This window comes from Chiloscyllium plagiosum, chromosome 1 (assembly GCF_004010195.1).
Source record: "Chiloscyllium plagiosum isolate BGI_BamShark_2017 chromosome 1, ASM401019v2, whole genome shotgun sequence".
In the NCBI taxonomy this organism is placed as follows: domain Eukaryota; kingdom Metazoa; phylum Chordata; class Chondrichthyes; order Orectolobiformes; family Hemiscylliidae; genus Chiloscyllium; species Chiloscyllium plagiosum.
This window is the reverse complement of record NC_057710.1, coordinates 107,400,499-107,419,895: the sequence shown is the minus strand read 5'-3', so window position 1 is coordinate 107,419,895 and position 19,397 is coordinate 107,400,499. Positions and strand designations below refer to the sequence as shown.

The 19,397-nt window shown below is 38.1% G+C and overlaps 1 protein-coding gene across 1 annotated transcript in view; it reads right to left on the bottom strand.

Annotated features, from left to right (window-relative positions):
* The window catches only part of anapc4 (anaphase promoting complex subunit 4), a 97,890-nt gene that overhangs the window by 18,500 nt on the left and 59,993 nt on the right, over positions 1 to 19,397 (bottom strand). The window contains exons 15-19 of the mRNA XM_043700575.1: positions 18,655 to 18,755; positions 16,729 to 16,780; positions 15,181 to 15,236; positions 11,727 to 11,773; positions 6,954 to 7,010 (exon numbers count right to left, since the gene is read on the bottom strand). Of these exons, the coding sequence (XP_043556510.1) occupies positions 6,954 to 7,010; positions 11,727 to 11,773; positions 15,181 to 15,236; positions 16,729 to 16,780; positions 18,655 to 18,755 (313 nt within the window). The remainder of the gene's footprint in view (positions 1 to 6,953; positions 7,011 to 11,726; positions 11,774 to 15,180; positions 15,237 to 16,728; positions 16,781 to 18,654; positions 18,756 to 19,397) is intronic.

The following is a 19,397-nucleotide window of genomic DNA, read 5'->3' as shown; positions in this document are numbered from 1 at the left end:
ATAGTCAGAGAGAAATTGAGAAACAAACTTGGAAGGAGATCGCAGCTATCTATAAAAATAATAGGGTGGTTATGGTAGGGATTTTAACTTTCCGAACATAGACTGGGACTGCCATAGTGTTAAGGGTTTAGATGGAGAGGAATTTGTTAAGTGTGTACAAGAAAATTTTCTGATTCAGTATGTGGATGTGCCTACAAGAGAAGGTGCAAAGCTTGACCTACTCTTGGGAAATAAGGCAGGGCAGGTGGGCCCAACAGGCTGCAGCCTGTCGAACAGGCCTCAGGCCTGCGTCCCCCTCTGGAGAAAGCTCTTGTTTGAAGGTTTCCTGCTCCCAAACACACTCTTTTCAAATCCTCAAGTGGCCAGGAAGATCCCTTTGGGAGGAAAGAGGCAGCATTCGTGGGAAGGCTGAGCAAGAAATTCTTTCACAGGGAGATAGCACAGCAAGATCCCAGGTTTTCCCATTTGTCCAAATTCTGCCGCATTGATTTGTTTGTCACTAATAGCACTGTTCCTTCATGCGTTACAAGCTGGATGACAAAATCTCATTTGTGACTTTTCTGAAAGTTTACATGTTGTATCAGATATCTTTGCTGTCTTGGTCTGTTTGTAAACTGAGCTGAAATTTTGAAACAGAAACATTGCTGGAAAACCTCAGCAGGTCTGGGACAACTCTCCCTCCCACTCTGCCGAGGACATGGAGGTCCTGGGCCTCCTTCACTGCTGCTCCCTCACCACCAGACGCCTGGAGGAAGAACGCCTCATCTTCCGCCTCGGAACACTTCAACCCCAGGGCATCAATGGGGACTTCAACAGTTTCCCCATTTCCCCTTCCCCTACCTCATCCCAGTTCCAAACTTCTAGCTCAGCACTGTCCCCATGACTTGTCCTACCTGCCTATCTCTTCCAGCACCACTAATCCAGAATCTGGTTTCCAGCATCTGCAGTCATTGTTTTTACCCAGGTGACTGAGGTGTCAGTGGGGGAGTACTTTGGGGCCAGCGACCATAATTTTATTTGTTTTAAAATCGTGATGGAAAAGGATAGACCAGATCTAAAAGTTGAAGTTCTAAATTGGAGAAAGGCCAATTTTGACTGTATAAGGCAAGAACTTTCAAAAGCTGATTGGAGGCAGATGTTCGCAGGTAAAGGGACGGCTGGAAAATGGGAAGCCTTCAGAAATGAGATACCAAGAATCCAGAGAAAGTATATTCCTGTCAGGGTGAAAGGACAGGCTGGTAGGTGTAGGGAATGCTGGATGACTAAAGAAATTGAGGGTTTGGTTAAGAAAAAGAAGGAAGCATATGTCGGGTATTCACAGGATAGATTGTGAATCCTTAGAAGAGTATAAAGGAAGTAGGAGTATACTTAAGATGGAAATCAGGAGGGCAAAAAGGGGACATGAAATAGCTTTGGCAAATAGAGTTAAGGAGAATTCAAAGGGTTTTTACAAATACATTAAGGACAAAAGAGTAACTAGGGACAGAACAGGGCCCCTCAAAGATCAGCAAGGCGGCCTTTATGTGGAGCCGCAGAAAATGGGGGAGATTCTAAACGAATATTTTGCATCAGTATTTACTGTGGAAAAGGATATGGAAGATATAGAAAGTAGCAAAATAGATGGTGACACCTTGCAAAATGTTCATATTACAGAAGAGGAAGTGCTGGATGTCTTGAAATACATAAAGGTGAATAAATCCCCAGGACCTGATCAGGTGTACCCTAGAACTCTTTGGGAAGCTAGAGAAGTGATTGCTGGGCCTCTTGCTGAGATATTTGTATCATTGATAGTCACAGGTGAGGTGCCAGAAGACAGGAGGTTGGCTAACATGGTGCCACTCTGTAAGAAGGGTAGTAAGGACAAGCCAGAGAATTATAGACCAGTGAGCCTGACGTCGATGGTGGGCAGGTTGTTGGAGGGAATCCTGAGGGACAGGGCATACATGTATTTGGAAAGGCAAGGACTGATTAGGGATAGTCAACATGGCTTTATGCATGGGAAATCATGTCACACAAACTTGATTGAGTTTTTTGCAGAAGTAACAAAGAGGATTGATGAGGGTAGAGTGGTAGATGTGATCTATATGGACTTCAGTAAGGTGTTCGACAAGGTTCCCCAAGGGAGACTGGTTAGCAAGGTTAGATCTCATGGAATAAAGGGAGAACTAGCCATTTGGATGCAGAATTGGCTCAAAGGTAGAAGATAGAGGGTGGTAGTGCTTGGTTGTTTTTCAGACTGGAGGCCTGTAACCAGTGGAGTGCCACAAGGATCGGTGCTGGGTCCTCTACTTTTTGTCATTTACATAAATGATTTGGATGCGAGGATAAGAGGTACAGTTAGTAAGTTTGCAGATTACACCAAAATTGGAGGTGTAGTGAACAGCGAAGAAGGTTACCTCAGATTACAACAGGATCTTGATCATATAGGCCAATGGGCCAAGATGTGGCAGATGGAGTTTAATTCAGATAAATGCGAGGTGCTGCATTTTGGGAAAGCAAATCTTAGCATGACTTATCCACTTAATGGTAAGGTCCTAGAGCGTGTTGCTGAACAAAGAGACCTTGGAGTGCAGGTTAACTTAATGGTAAGGTCCTAGAGTGTGTTGCTGAACAAAGAGACCTTGGAATGCAGGTTCATCGCTCCTTGAAAGTGGAGTCACAGGTAGATAGGATAGTGACAAAGGCATTTGGTATGCTTTCTTTATTGGTCAGAGTATTGAGTACAGGAGTTGGGAGATCATGTTGCAGCTGTACAGGACATTGGTTAGGCCACTGAGAATATTGCGTGCAATTCTGGTCTCCTTCTTATCGGAAAGATGTTGTGAAACTTGAAAGGGTTCAGAAAAGATTTACAAGGATGTTGCCAGGGTTGGAGGATCTGAGCTATGGGGAGAGGCTGAACAGGCTGGGGTTGTTTTCCTTGGGGCGTCGGAAGCTGAGGAGTGACCTTATAGAGGTTTACAAAATTATGAGGGGCATGGATAGGATAAATAGACAAAGTCTTTTTCCTGGGGTGGGGGAGTCCAGAACTAGAGGGCATAGGTTTAGGGTGAGAGGGGAAAGATATAAAAGGGACCCAAGGGGCAACATTTTCACGCAGAGAGTGGTATGTGTATGGAATGAGCTGCCGGAGGAAGTGGTGGAGGTTGGTACAATTGCAACATTTAAAAGGCATTTAGATGAGTATATGAATAGGAAGGGTTTGGAGGGATATGGGCCAGGTGCTAGCAGGTAGGACTAGATTTGGTTGGGATGGCATGGATGGGTAGGACCGAAGGGTCTGCTTCCATGCTGTACATCTCTATGACTCTATGAACAGTACTTTTCCTAGGACCAAACTTGACAAAAATGCCAACATTCAATAAGGATACAATGATAATCGCATCTTGCAAGCATTCAAGAAGATAAAAGGTAAAATAGTCTTTATTACTATCGGACTAGTGCACATGGTCAGAATGCAGTCTTACAGTACTTTGGTCACACACAGAATGGTATGCATTTTTGGGCTCCATCATCAAATGATAATACACCCGTCTTTGAGATAGTGCACAAAATAATTACCAGTTTGATGGCTGGAATGTGAGGACTGTCCTTTATGGAGGACACTTTCAAAGCCACGAGGACTTCCAAAAGGTATTTGGTACAGTGCTGCTCAACTAACTATAAGCCAAGTTATAGTCCATGACATAATAAAAGAAACAGTAATGTCATGGATACCAAATTGGCCAAGTGATGGAAAATTGGTAATGGATGCTTTTTGAGCTGGAAGAAAGTTTGTAGTGGAGTTGCCCAGGGATCAGAGTTGCGACCGATTTTCTGATACACATGTATAATAATGACCTTTATCTTCATGCACAGGACACACTTTGAAAGTTTGCACATAGTACAAAACCTGGAAGTATTGAGAAATGTGAGGATAGTGCAGAACTTCAAAAGAACAGACAAGTTGATAGAATGGGTGAACAGGTGGTAAGTAAAGTTCAATACAGGGAAATATGAGGTGATTGATTTTATAGGAAGAACATGCAGAGATAATATAGAACAAAGGTCATAACTCAAAAGGAGCTGCAGGAGCACACAGTTTGGGGTATAAGTCATTAAATGTGGCAGAATAGACTGAGGGTTTGGTTAATAAAATATAAAGTATTATATACTTTATTAATAGGGGCCCAAAGTACAAAAGTGAGGAGGTGATTTAGTACAAGTCACAAATTTAACTTCAGCTGGAGTACTACATCCAGTTCTGGGCACCACATTTAAGAAAGGTTATGAACACAGAACAGTACAGCACAGGAACAGCCCTTTGGCCCATCATATCCATGTCAACCATGATGCCATTCTCAACTAATCCCTGCCTGCTCACATATCTGTCCAAATGCCCCTTAAATATTGCTATCGTATCTGCTTCTTTCATAATCCAGGCACCTACCACCCTCTGCATAAAAAAACTTGCCTTGTACATCTCTTTTAAACATTCCCCCTTTACCTTAAACCTATCCCTTTGACATTTACTACCTGGGAAATAGATTCCATTTATCCACCCTGTCTGTGCCTCTCATAATTTTATATACTTCTATCAGGTCGGCCCTCAGCGTCCAACGCTGTAGTGAAAACAATCCAAGTTTGTCTAACCTCTCCTTATAGCTAATCACTCCAATCCAGACAACGTCCTGGTAAACCTCTTCTGCACCCTCTCCAATGCCTCCACACCCTTCCTATGGAGTAGTGACCAGAATTGCACATAATATTCCAAATATGGCCTAACTAAAATTTTCATACATAATATTCCAAATATGGCCTAACTAAACTTGCCATCTTTCATACTCAATGCCTTGATTGACGATGCATTCTGTCATGCCTTCTTTATCACCGTATCCAATTGTGTTGCCACTTTCCAGGGAGCTATGGACTTGCACCACAAGATATCTCTATATATCAATACTTTTAAGGGTCCTGCCATTTATTGTATACTTTCCTCTTGCATTTGACCTCCTGAATTGCATGTCCAGATTAAACTCCATTTGCCATTTCACCCTCAACTGATTTACATTCTGCTGTATCCTTTTACAACCTTCTTCACTATCTACAACTCTAATTTTTTTGTTTTCTGCAAATTTAATAATCAGGCCACTTCATTTTCATCCAAATCATTTACATATGTTACAAACTACACAGATCCCAGCACTGATCCTTGCTGAAAATCACTGGTCATACCCCTCCACAACTACCCTCTGTCTTCTGTGAGCAAGTCAATTTTGCATCCAACTTACCAACTACCACGAGACCCCTTGTTAAATGTTTTAGTACATGTAGATAATGTTCACTGCCCTATCCTTATCAATCATATGTGTCCCTTCCTCAAAAAACTCAATCAAATCAAGACCTCCCCACAAAATACCATGCTGACTATCCCTAGTAACTCCATCCTTTTCCAGATGCAAGTAAATCTTGCCTGTCAGAATCTTCTCCAATAATTTCCCTACCATTGACGTAAGGCTCACGGGATCAATCCCATATGCCCGGTGGACTTATCTACCTTAAGGTTTTTCAAGACGCCCAACATCTTTCTAATATTGACATGTCATAGAATATCAATATACCCCTCCCTAATCTTACCATTAAAGCTTAAGGGATTGAAGAAAGCGCAGAAAAGGTGTGTGCAAATGATTCCGGGGCTGAAAATATGTTACAAAGTGAGTCATGAGAAGTTAGAATTGCTTGAAGACAGGAAAGAGATCTGATAATGATATTCAAAATCATGAGGAGTCTAAACAGAGTAGATAAGGAGAAATTGTTCCTATGTGTTAAAAGAATCAAGAACAAAATGACTCATATTAAGTTAAGAAGCAAAAGTAATATGAGAAAATACTTTTTCACACAGTGAGTGGTTTAGCTTCATTAAATACTGGACTGTCTAAGAGTTCATTGGTGGCAAATTCAACTGAGGCATTCATAAGGAAATTTGACTACTATTCAAAAAGGAATGACGTGCAGGATTACAGGGAGAAAGCAGGAGAATGGGATGAAGTAAAATGCTCATTTGGAAAGCCAACATAGACAGTGAAGAGAATAGCTTTGTCTCCTTCTGTGCTAAGTTAAAAGTCACACACCACCAGGTTCTAGTGCAAAAGGTTTATTTGCAAATCCAGACAGTTACCTGATGAAGGTGCAGCGCTCTGAAAGCTAGTACTTCCAAATAAACTTGTTGGACTAGAACCTGTTGTGCGATTTTTAACTTTGTCCACCCCAGTCCAACACTGGCACCTCCACATCCTTCTGTGCTGTAATAGTTCCATGACCCAGATTGAGTAGAATGGACTTCAATGGTTTACAATAGTATATTTGTGAGGGACACTCAAGACAGAAAATGACCATTTAGCCAATCACCTCTGGAGTTTAAAAGAAAAAAAGGTGAGCTCACTTAACTCTGAAGGTCTGACCAGGAAGATACTGATTTTGCTTCATTTGTTGGAGAATTCAGACTAGGCAATAAAATTTCAGAATGACGGATAGCCATTTTTGACTGAGATAGAGAGACATTTCTTCAGAGAGTTGCAAATCTTTGGCACATTCAACCTTTGAGCTCTCTGAGTCTATTCAAGGCTACGATCGCCTTATGTTTTGACTCCAAGGAATTTGTGTGACAAGGGGATTAGGTAGGGAAGGCTGAGGATCTGTCATAGTCTAATGAAACTGTGGTGCAGGCTCAAAATACCATATGGCCTAATCCTGCTGCTAATGCTAAAAGTAACTTGTTAACAAAAAATCAGCAAAGCTACCAAAAACTCAATAATGCATTATAGAAATATGAATTGTGCCAGAGTTTGGAAATCCATCAATTTCTTAAAAGCAGAATTCTTAAATACCTGCCTTGCTCCTCCAATTGACCATTTTAAATCCGAGTTACATATAAAAACTGAATGAAGGAAGATTAACAACAATTGAAACCTTACCTCTTTAAAGTGCTCAGACAGGAAGTCAGCAACAAAGGAAACATCTCGATGTGTCATCTATATTTGAAATATATTAAAATAAATAGTTGATGTGAATAATAAACATCTAACTAGACTTAATAAACCTCAATACTTCTACTTTGGTCAGGAACTGATTTACATATTTAACTCATGCTCCATCTTTCAGTGATTCAAAATGGCATGATTCCAAAGCAACTACAGTTTTGTTCACAAAGGTATATTTGAAAGGTAGATGCAAAAAAGCAATAGGCCATTTAGTTGACTGAATCTGTTCTGCGTTCAATTAGATTATAGCTCATTTGTACCTCAATTGCATTTTCTTACTTGCATTTGGTTCATACTCCTTACTAACTTTCCCCAGCTCAAGAAAATTGAAACGATAATAAGGTCAAATGCTAGCGAGGCCCGGTCGTATTGATCCTGGTTACAACAGTTACGAATTGTAATACCTACAAAAACTGAAATAACAGCTTCATGTGAGAAAATGTTAACTTGACACTGAATTGAATGATCAGCTATGATCATATTGAATAGCAGAGCAAGCTCAAAGCAACAAATGACCCACTCCTGCCCCTGTTTTTGATGTTATTATAATATCTTCTGTTGATTCATGCTCCTGGCATGAATCTATGGAATCAAATGCAATTCAACATTAATTTGCTTCCAAACACTGATGTTACTTTAATAAAGTTGAACAGCTATTGCAGACAGAACAGATCAAATTACATGTCAGTTCCTTTCTTATGCAAGATTGCATATTAGATATGCTGCTGTGGCATCCCTTTTACAGGCAGGCAGACCGGTGTATTTCTAACGCTTTGACTTCAGATTTCCCAATTTTTAAAAAAAACAAATAAACAATGGCCATGGCTTGGTTACAAGAGATAGCTGACCAATCACAGTGTTTTGCATTTAGTTATTTTGCAATTTCTGTAATGAAATGTCCAAAATACTGACTGAAATGAAAAGGAAATTAAAAAGTAATGATTTTGCTTAAACAGTTGAAATTCAAATAACTTGTTGCATTGTTACTTTACCTTTACGACACATGCTCATGACATCAGCATTATATAATAGCATTTGTCTGGAGAGTATAAAGGTCTCCCACTCTACCTTACCTCGAAGCATTGAAACATGACACCCAACTGGAAGAATGCTCCTCTATCGTAAACTACTAGTTAAATATTACAATATACATGCTCAGTTACTTAAGTTATAGGAGATAGCATAGACATTGCTGCATTAGGTAGAACAACCTGTTGGAGGTAAACTTATAATATGGTAGCAGCAGTAGTTGTCGATAAAAGGACTCCTAATACCCTGTGGCAGATATTTGGAAAGTTAATTGAAAATCAACCAGACAGCATCTTTGGACAACAGTGAATTCTGTAGGATTGAGCAAAAGTCACTATCATTTAAAATACTGGACCAAAGTCCTGGACTTTTCAAAACAAATAGACAAACGGAGGTCTCCTCACTGTGATACAGCATCAATTCCTGAGAGTACAGACAGCTGTAGAGATCTGTAGATAGGGCATTGACCACCACAAGAATAGGGTTAATTTGTTTTTGATTAGAACTCAAATTCTTTCAAGATAAAATAAATTGCTTTATTTAAAAATGAAAATGGGTGAAGTGCAGTTTTGAGGTGACACAGAAAGCCAGTGTACTGCAGTACGCACAACTAGAAGGCTCGAATGCTCTGTTCCTGACAGGTGACACATACATAATATTCTCATAACAGCAGAAGCAAAGTCTGCGTTCTTAAAGGAGAACAATTTTAAATATATACTTACATAAAGACAGTGACACACGGTTTAAGGTAAAACAGTCCAAATACTTAAGGCAGAATCGTAAAAAGCAGAAACCTAATTATGGATTGTACATTCTGTGAGACAATTACATAATTAGGATTGTCAAACAATGTAGGCTATTTTACAGACCAATAGATAATCTTAAAAAAAACAGAGCTCTGACAGTCTAGTCTGCCGTTGACATGGAAAGGCTTCACAGTGTTAACACATCCAATTTTTATATGAATGATCAGGAAGATGCAGAAAGATCTGGACTGGAAGGTTCTTGAAGACCAGTCAAGGTAAGATTCATTTCATGATCAACAGATTTCAAGTCATCTCACAAACAGAGAATTCTGGAGAAAACTCAGCAGGTCCGGCAGCAACTATGGAAAGAGAAACAGAGTTAATATTTTGAATCTGGTATAACTTTTTTTAGAACTAAAGGTTCAGAAGAGCCTACACCATACTTCAAGCTGTTGGTCAAGTTGATGCCATAGTAAAAGTCATGAGTGTGACTTTTCTGAAGGGGTACGGAATTTCAAAGAGGTTCATTGAGCAAGTCATTGCCTTGTGATAAAAGATGTATTATATTCCTGAATTTGCATTTTGAAATAGAAACAGGTGGATGTTCTGTGTTTTTTTAAAGTTGAATAAGTCAATTTGGAACAGGGTGGTAAATATATCAGTTCCAAGAAAGCATGCAATTGCAGTTGAGGGCCTGTGAGAACCCTTGCTGTGTAAAGGGATCAAATATTTATATCCAGTTGGGCTTATGATAGACAGAGTAAACATTAAGGCAATTAATTTTGTTTTGACTGCAGAACAGAAGATTCAAATCTTTAGTTTAGAAGAACAAAGTTCAGTTCAAAAGGTAGAATATTTTCTCCTATCAGGGGAATTAAGTCAGTTAAGGGGAGCCAGTCACCTCAGAAGCTATTATCTTTAGTACATGAAGCTGACAAGCCAGGACAGTTTAAATAGAAATCTTCAAATTATTCGTACTGAAATAGTTTTGGAGAGCAGAATTATGAGAGGTTCATGCCAGAGAACATGGAAAGAAATCAGAAAAAAACGGAATCAGCAGTTCAAGGGAAATAAACAAGAATCCTTCAGTTAAATAAAGAATTTAAAGTTAGGAGTGATATTGCTCAGGGATTCTTTCTCTACCACAGATGGTGTTGGGAAACAGACAAACTTTTTTTCTATGTTTCCGTCTTCTGTATGTATAAAATGTTGTTTATTTCTTCTTTTGTGTAATAAACTTACGTTCTGTTGTTGAAGAACATCTGAAACCTCCTGTGAATATGTTTCAACGATTAACTTGGTGCAAATAGTATATGATTCATCAAGTCGGATTTCATTCTTGGATTTGTTTTGCCCAGTATGACCGTCAGTTGGGATGACAGTTAACGAAAGCCTTTAGGAAGTATATTTTGTGCAAGGACAATGACACATTACTTGACGATGGGCATGATTATGAAGCTGACAGTGGTAGGCCAACAACAAATGCATGGTTTAGGTCCAGCCAACAACACTGCTGTGGTAAGAAAATCACACCAAACCAGCCAATTCTCTAATAAATGCAACTTCTCATATCTATCGAAAAGCTGTACAGCTTTTCAAGATTATAAAATTGGAGGCCTAATTCAAAAGGGGAAGCAGAAGGTGTATATATGCACAGATCATTCAAGGTAACAGGACATGTGGAGAGTGCAGTAAATAAAGCACTAGTATATTTTAGCAGCACAGCAAAGAGGTAATCGGAAACAAAAACAGAAAATGCTGGAAAAACTCAGCAGGTCAGGCAGCATCAGTTCCGTTCTAAAGAAGGGTCACTAGAACCGAAACGTTAATTCTGCTTTCTCTCCACAGATTCAGCCAGACCTCCAAAATTTTTCCAGCAATTTGTTTTTGTTTCTGATTTCCAGCATGAAGTTTTTTTTAAGCAAAGAAATGATTTGCAACTTATAAGAGTTTATTAGAATTCAGCTGATGTATCATGTGCATCACACTGACTGTGTGGAGTTTGCACGTTCTCCCCGTGTCTGCGTGGGTTTCCTCCGGGTGCTCCGGTTTCCTCCCACAGTGCAAAGATGTGCAGGTCAGGTGAATTGGCCATGCTAAATTGCTCGTAGTGTTAGGTAAGGGGTAAATGTAGGGGGTATGGGTGAGTTGCGCTTCGGCGGGTCGGTGTGGACTTGTTGGGCCGAAGGGCCTGTTTCCACACTGTAATGTAATCTAATCTAATCTAAACAACCGGTGTGACCGTCGTTGACACAATGAGCACTATTATCAACTATGCCCAGATCAGACAATATCTGACAATGGACTGCAATAACACTGGTAAACTATTTCACACATATGCATTAAATGGGGAATGAATCCTATCACATTGTCATCCACACTCAAACACTGTAGCAGAACATATAGGATGTACTATCCAAACAATGATCATCAAGTGTACTGCAACAAAGCAACATGTTTGCATGGTATTGCTGTATTGTCACTCAGCAGCACTGGAGAAGGGATTACCATCACCAAACATATACTTGAGAGGTAAGTGCAACCAACACTGCCCAGCAACCAACTGTTTACTTTGCAGAGTAATGCCAACAGCATAGGTTCAATTCTTATACTGACTGAGGTTACCTTGGAGGATTCTCCTGCTCAGGATCTCACCTCACCTCACGTTAAAACCACCATCAGGCCTCTCTCTACCTTTCAGAGAGAAGCCTCATGGTCCGGTTGGACTATGGTGATATTATTGTGTTCCCTCCTTGCCTAATATTCATGCCTTACAACTTTTAAAGGACTCCAGTTCTACTGCCTTTTCAGTAACTGCGTTTCAAAGATTCCCAACACTCGACATTGAAGAAACTATTGTTTTAGATTGTTAAAAGTAACAATATTACTTAGTAGCTTTGAAAGAATTGCTTAAAGAATTACTGCAATTTACCTTGTTTAGCTCTGGCAAAACATGATCATCAGACATCCTCAACATTGCTGAAAAAAAAACAAACCTGATTATACCTGGAGCATATTATATTAATTTTCATTATAATATTTAACAAATAATCTTCAGCCAACACACTAATGAAAGACAACATTGCAAATACTGTCACTTGAAACAAACATTAGTTTAGCAAGCTTCTATTTAATCTCAGCTAGATAAAACATTGGTTTAATTTGACTTAAGTACCAGCTATTACAGTGGAAAAGTGAAATTCACAGGCTACTAAGGAGATGGCAATGACCTAGTGTTATTATCGTTAGACTATTAATCCAGAAATTCAGCTAATGTTCTTGAGAGCTGGGTCTGAAACCTGCCATGGCAGATACTAGAATTTTAAAAAATGAGGAATTAATAATGACGTGAAACCATTGTCAATTGTCAGACAAACCCATCTGGCTCACTAATGTCTTTCAGGGAAGGAGATCTGCTATCCTTACCTGGTCTGGCTGACATTTGACTCCAGACCCACAGCTGACTCTTAATTACTCTCGGAAATGGCCTTGAAAGCCTTTCAGTTGCAGCAATTGCCCTCCTTAAGGGCATTGTGGGTCAACCTACATGTGGACTGCAGGAGTTCAAGGAGACAGCTCACCCTCACCACCACCACCTTCTCAAAGGCAATTAGGGCCAAGCAATAAATGCCAGCTAGCAAGGTTCACAACACACGTGTGAATTAAAAAAAACTCACTTGAATAGTAACAGTGCTTAAATAGTTTAAAATAATTGTTGCCTGAACTAAAGCTGGGTATTACGTTTTAGTTTTATTTTAAAAATATATATCATTTAAGTTACTTTAACCCTGGACAGTCATGCAGTATAATCCACAATATCATTTGATTAACATTTGAGTTACTCACCTCCCAACTCCCCAAAACCAGCCAACCCTCTACAAGGAACAAGTCAGCAGCTATATTCCCTATATAATTTGTTTTTTTCCTATGCGGATCCCAGAAGTCAATGTGCGACAGTGACTTCCAAAACTGGAAGTCAATTCTGGGAACAGTGTCAGCATGCCAATCAACAAGCGCAGATTCTTGGAGTGGCTGCACAGCTTTGAGAGAACATTAGATGGGCGTGTGTTGGAATACTCTACACTCACCTGGATGAGTGTAACTCCAACAACAGTCAATAAATTAGACTCCATTTAGGATAAATTAATCTGCTGGATTGACAGCACATCCACAAACATCCACTCCCTCCATCATCGAAGCATAATAATTGCAGCATTATCTACAAAACGCACTGCAGAAATATATCTTAGACAGCACCTTCCAAACCAGTGACTCCTAAGATCTCAAAGGAGAGGGGCAGCTTTGGCATGGGAACATCACCAACAGCAAGTTCCTCTCCAAGCCAGTCATTAGCCTGAAATGGAAATATATCACTGTTCCTTCAGTGTCACTGGGTAAAAAGTCTGGAATTCCCTCTCTAATAGCACTGTCAATCTACCAATACCAAATGGACTGCAGTAGTTCAAGGAGGCAGCTCACCACCATCTTAAAGGACAATTAGAATTGGGTAATAAATATTGGCCCACCCAGTGAAGCCTACATCCCTGAACTAATTTAAAAACACACCCACAAATTGTAATGTCATTTTCAGACAGTGGCTCTGAGGTGCTTAGTGTATAGGATTTCTAAAGGCTGAACTCCAGATGAGGGGGGAATGTGGCAGTCCTTGATATCAAAATAGCACAGGATCAAATATGAAACTAATTATTTCAACAAAATTCAGGTTAAATAGGTTTCCAACCAAAAACTCTTCAGTCTTTTGATCAATAACTGACAACAAAGGAAAATGGGTCAGGTCATGCATGGCTGCCGTGTTGTAAAAGGCACCGTCGCCACCAGCCACATAGGGCAATTACGGATGGACAATTTCTCTCCACTTAAATATCAAATTTTAGAAAGTAAAATTTGAACATGTATACCATAAATTTAGATATTACTCAAGATCAATAATGTTCTGAAGTTGATCAGAATTGATCTGAAATTGTCTTATATTTATTCATTTTTAGGAACATAGGTTATTTAGCCCCTTGAGCATGTTCTGCCATTCAATTAGATAATGAATGATTCATTTTTTAACTTAATTTCCACAACTTGGTTCCATTTTCCTTAAATCTGAGTTAACCTAGGCATTATCAGCTTTTAAAAGGTATGTTTTGGATTTTCACTTCTTGTTATGCAAAGAACTGCAACTGACATCATCCCTGAACATCTTCCACCATTCCTAGTTACCTGTCACTTACAAAATAGTCTGATTTTGTTTTCTTGGATTTGAAATGGATTACTGCACATAGTTCCTCTCTGAATTCTACCTGTGACAGTTTTGTCCACTCACTAACAATATCTCTTTTCAAATGTCTGTTTCCACCTACATTACTTATTGTGTGATTCAATTTTATGCTGTCAGCAAATGATTGTCTTACCCATCATGAATTATTTCCAAATTTAGCAAAATGCTGAAGTGCTAATTTAGATCCTTAGAGGACACCATGAGTTACTACCTGTCGATTAGCGTGCATATCCTCATCCCTATTCTAAGTTTCCTAACACTGAAAAGAATTTCCTAACTCATGCCTCCAATTCCATCTGTTTCTATTTTTTCTAACAGCCTCTTTTGTGGAACTCTATCGAATGTTTTCGAAAGCCCATATAAATAGCATTTGTCAATTTTTTTACTCAGTAATGATCAGATTCGCACTTTTTCATACGATGACTGATAGTTTAGTTGATATTTAACTAGACAGAACAGAATTTGACAAAATTGGTTTTAAAATAAATTTATGAACTGCTGACCAGGTTTGTACAATTTGTATCAGAGAGAAGTGAATATATTTCCAATTCTGCATTAAGTAACATTAATTCTGCCAGTATCTGCTACAGTTGCTTAAGCTATTAAGGGCGGCATGGTGGCTCAGTGGTTAGTACTGCTGCCTCACAGCACCAGCATCCCAGGTTCAATTCCAGCCTTGGGAGAGTTTGCACATTCTCCCCGTGTCTGCGTGGGTTTCCTCTGGGTGCTCCGGTTTCCTCCCACAGTCACAAAGATGTGCAGGTCAGGTGAATTGGCCATGCTAAATTGCCCATAGTGTTAGGTGCATTAGTCAGAGGAAATGGGTTACTCTTCGGAGGGTCGGTGTGGACTGGTTGGGCCGAAGGGCCTGTTTCCACACTTTGGGAATCTAATCTATACTGGCAACATGTAGATGCTTAAATTTATTCATATGACTGATAATAATGCTGAAATAGACTCCTCTACTTAGCAGTTCATATTTCATTCCATATCGTTAGCTGGATCTAAGTCAAGGAGCCAAAAATGTAGTAATATTCAAATTTATATGATAGAATAAACTATTACATATAGATTTTATAGTAAATGCAACTTTCATCACCTGCATATAGCCAACGGAAAAATGCCTTGAAGCTTTTCATGCTACTGTCGATAACTCTGAAAAAGAACAGATCATCAGTTAAAATCTATATTATTAATACTTTCCTGTTTTCTATGGTGTGGCACTGCTCAGTACACACAGCAATAATGATGGTTCAAGTTCAGAGGAGAGTGAGGCAAATTTCCCCACTTCTTTCTAATAAAAGATGTGCCACTTGATGAAATGAGGGGAGGTGGGGAGTGCTGGAATGGGGAGAGGAATTGCGTAAACTCAGGCTCAATTCTATATAAACATAACATGGGAAATCTTGGATTTATTTTATACATTAGTCATCTCTGTCAAAAAGAGTCATTCAGTGAAATATTATGGGGGTATGAGGAGGCATTTGTTGGGGGGGGGGGGGGCAAGTTTCAATCTACTTTATGTAAGAATTCACTTACACTTAACTGAAGTTCCAAACTTACTGAGATATCACCAAAGTGCAGTTTCCTTAATTTACTGGAGGGAACTAGTCTAAACTCAGCTCTCTCTCTTTCCAGGGGAGGAAAGGAATTATTACTTGGGACATTCACTAGTAGGAGCACAGAGATGATCTCCAAAATGTCTACACATTTGAGTTTATCAGTTTTGCTTTCAGCATTTATAAACACTGTTATAAACACTTGATGACAGACTTGATATTGAAACACATAGCAGGACATGAAGTCACAGAACTCACATGATAGAAATGTATAACCTTACCAGAAAAAAATTGAGTTTGTCCATTCTGATTTGAATAATTTTGTAATAGTGTGGTAAACCATAATGACTTTCAAACAGCCTTTTCAGTACTAAAATAAACTTTTCCAAATGTAGTTCCTTCAGTTTTTTTTTTAGAAAAATGAAAATATCAAAGTTTCATCTTTATTTTTTCTATTTTTATCACACTCTATTAATCAAAATCTTTATTTTGCTTGGAGTACATGACTTGGATTGTGTCAGCTATTGTGACTTACACTTTCTAGCGCCCACTTTGCTTGCTCGATGCAAGAACTTTTCAATATGATTGAATATGTATTTTGCACAGTGGGTTGCCTTGCTCCTAGAGGCTAAGAATGTGTTGCAAAGAATGGATTAACAATTTCAAATTTCAGTGAACAAATATGTAGAAAGTCTGTGGAGACTTGAAGACATGAAGAGTTGATGCTGTTGTTCCCGCTAAATACAAAATCTGTGCCATGTTTACCATTCAAGTACTATTCACATAAACTGGATGTATTTCAAAAACAAGTTCTATATTATTTAGAATGGTCTATTGATTTAAAATACAGAAGGAATAAGTAAAACAAGTACTTATTCAAATATACTTCAACCTACAACATTGTAATTCATTAAATTAAAATTTATTGAATCGTGAACTGTTCATTTTATTCAAGACTCCCAGTTTTCATAAAATTCATCATTCAATCTTTCAATTATTACTTAATTATACTTTTCATTTGTTACTGGTGAAACAGGTTCTTCACATAAAAAAAGGCATTTTAATTCAAATGTTCGGTTTGTACTTACTGTAACAATTCATTTGCTTTCAGTATAAATGTTCCCACAGCATTTATGGCATCTTTGAAAGAAAAGAAGTAATTTACTTAAATCAAGTATTGAAAAATAAACTTGCAAAGTTTGTTTATCAGGCCATTTGATGCTGTTTCAATATGCCATATCAAAGAGAGGTTACACATGGAGTTAGACATCTTTGATTCCTAAAGTGCAAGTTTCCTTGTCTCAGAAATAAGTGTTTACCGGATGTATTAGAGTTTATAATTGAACAACCAAATGACCACTTTCACCTTTGCTTTTGCTCCGGTAACTACAATATGATAATTCCTACATCAGCAGAACAGCATTAGAAAGTATTTTGAGCATGCTGTCTCTGTGCCTTATCAGGCAAGATTTGATTGGAAATTTGTTGGTATATAATAAATGTCTCAATTTAAGTCAGGAAGGAATCAATAACACCAAGAGAGCCAGTCAGTGGTGTGAACAATAAAATGAAAGACAGACCATTATTGTAATTTGCAAAATTCCAGAATGCAGGACTTTAAATCATTTAAAGAAAATTCAATGAATTAGTCCTGTCCTCATACTTTATATTTCATTAATAAGCATTTAAAATAAAAGAATATTTGCTTTGAACAGAATTCTACATAAAAGTTAAACATCATTAAAATTGTATTATGGATTAAGACTGACTTGCTTTCACCTTGCTGGCACATTTGTGTAACTAATAAAGTTTCAATGATCAAATGGTACTGAACTCAAGCTTAGTGACAATCAGTCTGGGCTTGTAACTTTGGGATGATTCATGAATTTTGGGATATGTTGTTACAAAGTGAAGTTGTCAGCTCTTCAAATGACAATAGTGTGGTAAAGATTTAAGAAAGAATACAGTATTTGCATAATTGGGCTCCAGTGAGTCTAGCTGAACAGCAAACAGAAACCAAGGCTGCAAACCTGAATGACTAGAAAAATGGTTTGAGGACTTAGATATACTGCGGACCTCCTGCTGAAGATACAATTAAGATTTGATTATTATAGGGAAGCTAGGAGTGCTCATCCCATTGATTAAAACTTCCAAATACCATTAAATTTAGTTACATTGACACAGGTGCACATACTTGGACTAAATGTTGCAAAACCACTTGCATAAAATGAGTGTCTCTATCTTCTGGCCAGGAGGCTTGCATTCAAGTCTTACGTATGCCAGGAATGGGTAATAACAGCTCTGAACAATTGATTAGATAATATCCATAAAAGGGGTGATTCACAAAGCTTGCTGCACCTGTGAAGTACAAGTATTTCTCACAGAACACTTGAAAGCCAGTTGTCAGGACGGAGTTAGTAATAGGGGACTTGTTAGCAACTTAACATTAGCACAGTCCTTGGATATTTGTTACAGGTTGAAGGCTAGCCCTAAGAATTCAGTATTTAGACAGTTTATGAAATATGCAGCTGTAGCAACTAAGGTGGTCTGGAAGTTAAAGTACATTAAGTTGTGGTAGATTGGAAAAGATTCAACTGGAATCGAAACCTTATAACTGTTAGCGTCAAGTTAGCTGAACTAAAATCTTACAGGACATTATACATCCAGGGACCACATTTAAGGAACCAAGAAAAAAATCTCTATAGTTCTGGGAAAGGCAAACCAACATTCTAAGGAAATATTATAAATTGGCTCAACAAATTAAATGTTAAGTATCAATATTTATTGTCCATTTACCTTGTTAGTTTGCATTCTAAATTAGTGATGGCTCTTTTTGCCAATATAGTTAATCCTCAACAAGCAACTTTCTTACTCTGGGTTTACAAAAGAGCCAACATCCCTGCGCATTTTACTATTCTTCCATTTCCCTTCTAATTGCATTAAAAACTATCAAATATTTTGTAATATTATAAAGGTATTGAAAATTTAAAGGTTTAAAAAAATTGAGGATATACCTTCTATGGCGGGCACATCCAACCCTAATGGTTGGTATTTCTGTTTCCACATTGCCATTCCCTTTAGCTCATTTAGATGATACAGGAGAGCCTCTGAGCCACTGTAATAGCGACAGAGAAAGTAGACATCAAAAAATCAGCTCATATAGGTAAATATGTGCATCATTAATTAAACACTGCATCCTTAAACTATTACTATATATATATATATTATTTAAATTACTATGAAAATTAATTGTTGCATTTCCAAAAGCAATTTTTCTGAAGAAGGGGCACTGGACTCAAAATGTTAACCTTTTTTTCTCCACAGATGCTGCCAGACCTGCTGATTTTCTCCAGCATTTTCTGCTTTTGTTTCAGATCTTCAGGTCTGCAGCCTTTATTTAAGTCTTTTCTCTTCACCATGTCACACAAGTTATTTCAACATTACCATTTTGTAGTAATCACAATTGTGGTTTTGTATTTCTTTTTTTTTATAGATATTTTTATTAGAAATTTAACATTTTTACAAGTTTACAAAAATAAACAAAACTCTCAGATATAAACATTGATATACAATTAGCTCAAATATACAATAGCCAAAATTTGACAAAAAAAAACAAAACAACAAAAAAAACCGAAAAAAAAACCAACAAAAAAAAACAAACAGACAAAACTCAACTATCTACTAATCTAACCTACAACTAACCAGAGTGTATATTTAAGTCTCTTACATGCTCGGAATGTGTTAACATCAAATGTAA